The 4386-nt window shown below is 39.0% G+C and overlaps 1 protein-coding gene across 9 annotated transcripts in view; it reads right to left on the bottom strand.

Annotated features, from left to right (window-relative positions):
• The window catches only part of LOC109474903 (phosphofurin acidic cluster sorting protein 2-like), a 28885-nt gene extending 26115 nt beyond the window's left edge, over positions 1-2770 (bottom strand). For all 9 annotated transcript variants that reach the window (XM_019775378.1, XM_019775379.1, XM_019775375.1 and 6 more), the window contains exon 1: positions 2686-2770. In XM_019775378.1, the coding sequence (XP_019630937.1) occupies positions 2686-2691 (6 nt within the window). In that variant the 5' untranslated portion in view covers positions 2692-2770. The remainder of the gene's footprint in view (positions 1-2685) is intronic.
• Positions 2771-4386: the final 1616 nt, after the last annotated feature.

The raw sequence follows: 4386 nt of genomic DNA, 5'->3' as shown, positions 1-4386 counted from the left end.
GCTACGGGTCGATCTTTCCGGCACTTGGGATTTGGCACTCCCAGCCCCGAGGACAGACAACACTTAAGCTCCTGTCCGGTATAACAGGAGCTTTCAGACTAATTTGCATCATCTTGTCTTGACTTGTCTGACTTTTGTTCCTTTTTCGACTTCCAAAAATTTGTCTTCACTTTATTTGCATATCAATCAACAGGCTGTGTATATAAACCTGCTTTCCCCTCTGGTCTCTCAGTCACTGACGAAAGCTAGTGGATACTAGCTGAAACGTCTGACGTTTTCAAAATCATATCCAGTTGCTTGAGTAACTGTTTTTTGGCTATTACAAAAATATTCTCCTTTAAATTTGTATCAGTGAGTTGCATAGTGAGTTGCATAGCTGTGGACCAATTCTTGACTTGGCAGAGAACAAATATCACTAAAAACAGTTGTAGATATTGTAGGAACATAATTAAACATTGCATGTAACTATTCCATATCTAAAGCTACACAATACAGTTCCATCATAAATATACATAGAGCATACATGTACATTTGATTTCGCTTTTCAATTATGCTTTTTAATTAGAAAGTAGACATTAAATCCAGGGATAACAAATGCCAGATCACATGCAATGTGCCACCTTTCAACCAATTTCTTATCTAGAAAATTATACAAATTCATTATCAATGATAACATATTATATAAGGGTTCTGGAGAAAATTTGTATTGCTTGGTTTTTATGTGTTTTCAATTCAACATATTCAGTAGGGTATCGAATCAATAACTAGTTGAATAAACATAAAAATGAAATAACATCTTGAATATAATCAGTTTGCTATATGGATTATAGTGGGAGGCATACAATAAGCTAATTACCATACAAATGTTAGTTAAATATTTTCATAATTGACTACTATCAGTCGTAAGTTACCAAATCTGACATATATGTACATCTTCTATAGGCTTCATCATACAATGCATATTCATCTGTCTAATATATACATTGTACAAAAATGTAGTATCATTCTGGCATTTCAACACCTTCTTATGAAGTTTTATTTCTGCCAAAAAAGAAATCCCTTGGGTGCATACCCTTGTCTGCCCTTCAGCAAGTATTACAGAATGTGTGGTAAAAATTGGGTCTGATGCAGGTTCAGGACCAGGATTTACAACCCTGCCCTTCAGCGTCCATAGTAATGACCTTCTCCCAGCCATGCCATGATAGATTTCCTGGGACTATTGAAGCTTTCACTGTGGATTAGTTAAATACAGTGCATGACTACTGCCATGGTCATCAGGACTAGCTTAGACCTATCATGCAAGGAGCAGGGAAGGGAGGAAGAAAGAGGGGTCGGTGGTGGAATAGATGGGCCATTGCGAGGTTTAGTACACTGTAAAACATTAGACTGACAAGGGTGGAGAAAATGGGAATGTTAAATGAAAAAAAGCTGAATTCAGGAAATGTGCAAAACAGTGAAGCCATCCCCATCTCAAGGAAGGAATCTTAGAAATGTCCAAATTCTAGTCCAAAATCTAGCCCAGTGGACCAGTAGCCCTATACAAGGATTGTTATTGCTTGCTGAGAAATTCCCATCATACCATAACTAAGTAATGGCTCCCGAGGAGGACCCAATTTGTTGAGAGTAATGAGGTATGAAATAGGGCAATGTGTTAGTGGATAGGGCACCAGGAGGGAGTCTACTCATCATATGCAGGTGTGACACCAAGGCCAGAAGAATTGCTCTTAAATAAACACTGGGAAGAAAAAGCAGTAGTGGGTGGTTTAGATATATTGCAGCTAGAACAATACATCTAAAGGTTAACCTAGAGTCACCCATCCACCCATGAAGTGTTCTGTAACATTATAGGTATGGGTGGATGGGTGTTCAGTACCAAGGTCAGGACTCTATGGGAACATTCAGTACCAAGGTCAGTGCTCCAGATTAACATTTAGAGACATTTAGAACACTTAATATAATAGGGATGGATGAGCATTCAGTACCAAGGCAAGGACTCTAGGTGACCTGTTAGTACTAAAGCACACTACAGAGATGAGTGGTTGTTCAGCACCAAGGTCAGGGTTCTTGGTTAACATTTAGTATTATAGAACACTACAGAGATGAGTGGGTGTTCAGCACCAAGGTCATATATGGTTCTTGGTTAACATTTAGTATTATAGAACACTAGCTACAGAGATGAGTGGGTGTTCAGCACCAAGGTCAGGGTTCTTGGTTAACATTTAGTATTATAGAACACTACAGAGATGAGTGGGTATTCAGTACCAAGGTCAGGGTTCTTGGTTAACATTTAGTATTGTAGAACACTATAGAGATGAGTAGGTGTTCAGCACCAAGGCCAGGGTTCTTGGTTAACATTTAGTATTGTAGAACACTACAGACATGAGTGGGTGTTCAGCACCAAGGCCAGGTCCCTAGGCTAACAGTGTTACAGAACACTACATGGATAGATAGATGTTCAGTGCCAAGGCCAGGCCTCTACAGTAGGTTAACATTTAGTGCTATAGAATTCTACAGGGATAGGTAGGTAGGTGTTCATGTCGGGGCTCTAGGTTAACCTATAGCACTATAGAACATATAGCATCATGTACTAAAAACAGAATTGATATATTGAGATAACACAACATTGTGGCTATAGTAGACAAAGACTTACCTACATGTAAATGGACACAATTGAAAACACCTTACCTGCATCTTCACAGCTATTAACACTGATGTGAGATCTGTTTCCAGGGGTTTGAGCACAACCAGTCTGGTCAGGGTCAGGCTGCATAACCTGCACACACACATGGAGAATAGAAGTTTTAACATCTGAGGCCAGCATTCTGCATGTTTCTCAAAGGGTAACTTGACTGGAGCAGCACTGGTGGAAGCTAATGAGAATGGACACCAGCAGTTATATGATCCACCACAGTGGCACTGCAACTCAGAAAAGGATGATCTTCAAGCTTGTGCACCTCTAAACATTGTGTACATGCATATTACAGTCATGACACAATTACTCCATTCTCATGACAACAGTTTCTGACAAATAACTGGGCAACTATTAGGGTTCTTTACATGTTATATATGTTCTTTACATTCTTCGTCTTACACTAAAATGTACATTTGTAGTTATGCACCCAAGAAGTGTAGCTTTTTCTGGCTCCTTCTGACATTAGGTACAAGGATGAAAAGTTATCTATCATTAAATACATGTAGTTTCAAAACCACGTTCACATACAGCTCCATGGCCACCAACGTGTACCAAATTGCCACAAATGACTTCAAACTACTATCTCTAGGGAGAAGACCACAACAAGATACTTTCCCTACCCGTTTTGTTTCAAGAATAACTTCCATCGGTGAGGCTCCTTTCTTTGAATCCTCCACGGGGGAGCCATGACATAGCTACCGAGCATAACACATTGTTTTATCGCTCTACCTCATTCACCCGAACATCAAAGTCTGTCCACAGTACGGGCTGTGTGCTAGCGTTAGTGATAAAACATCCGCTCGCCCGTTCATTTCAGACCAAATGCACTGAAAATTGCTTCAAAGTGTTTTTCGGCATTGCGGCAAGGCATCACATGATCCACGTGTGGTTATACAGCGTCAGGCATTAGCAGATAAAGTGATTTTACCTAGCCTGCCAATCGATTTTTGCACAAGTCAGCAAATATATAGAAGTCACAGAGTGTTCTTCTTATTGCATTATCATTAATTTATATAATAGGTTAACTGCCTTTACTATTGGTATAATGTAAAGATGTACTTTTTGTGGCTACAAAAACAGGGCCATAAATGCTAATACTATTTAAGTTTATCAACCAAAAATCTATAATCGAAAACTCTAACATCTATAAGACTAGAAAATCTGAAATTATTTTTTGCTTTAAACTTATTAAGGTATTCTTCTTGTACGTTATGACATGTCTGCAAGGAAATAACATAATGTTACATTCTGATGGCCATAAAGATCATGAACTTAAAGAGCAATTTTCTACGACTCATAAATATATATCTTCACAAACTGACACTACTCATTTGCAATTTTATCCAGCAATACCAGACCAATGTCATCTCTTGCCGCCACTACAGTTCTTGTAAACACATTATCCATCCAATTATCTTGTAATTTCGGGTAAACCACTAATGATTATCTGATTTCCCCTTGTACATGTACCATTAACCTATTTTTCCGTTACAGAGTAGTCCTAGTCTGTTCGCCATAACCTGAATCGTTAGGAGATAGGAAGTGCAAAGTACCAGAGATGACCTCTCAGTGCCCGCAGCCCCGTTCTTTGATCTACACATCAAACTGCTCTCTTTGCGAGATGCGGATAAAACCTCACGTATCTGTGATTTGTAACTGACATTTCAGATGCCCTTGGGAATACAGCTATCCAA

The sequence above is a fragment of the Branchiostoma belcheri genome, unplaced genomic scaffold, assembly GCF_001625305.1.
Source record: "Branchiostoma belcheri isolate BF01 breed outbred unplaced genomic scaffold, Haploidv18h27 scaffold32, whole genome shotgun sequence".
Taxonomy (NCBI): Eukaryota; Metazoa; Chordata; class Leptocardii; order Amphioxiformes; family Branchiostomatidae; genus Branchiostoma; species Branchiostoma belcheri.
Note: the sequence above shows the minus strand (reverse complement) of the source record. Positions and strands in the feature narration are given on the sequence as shown.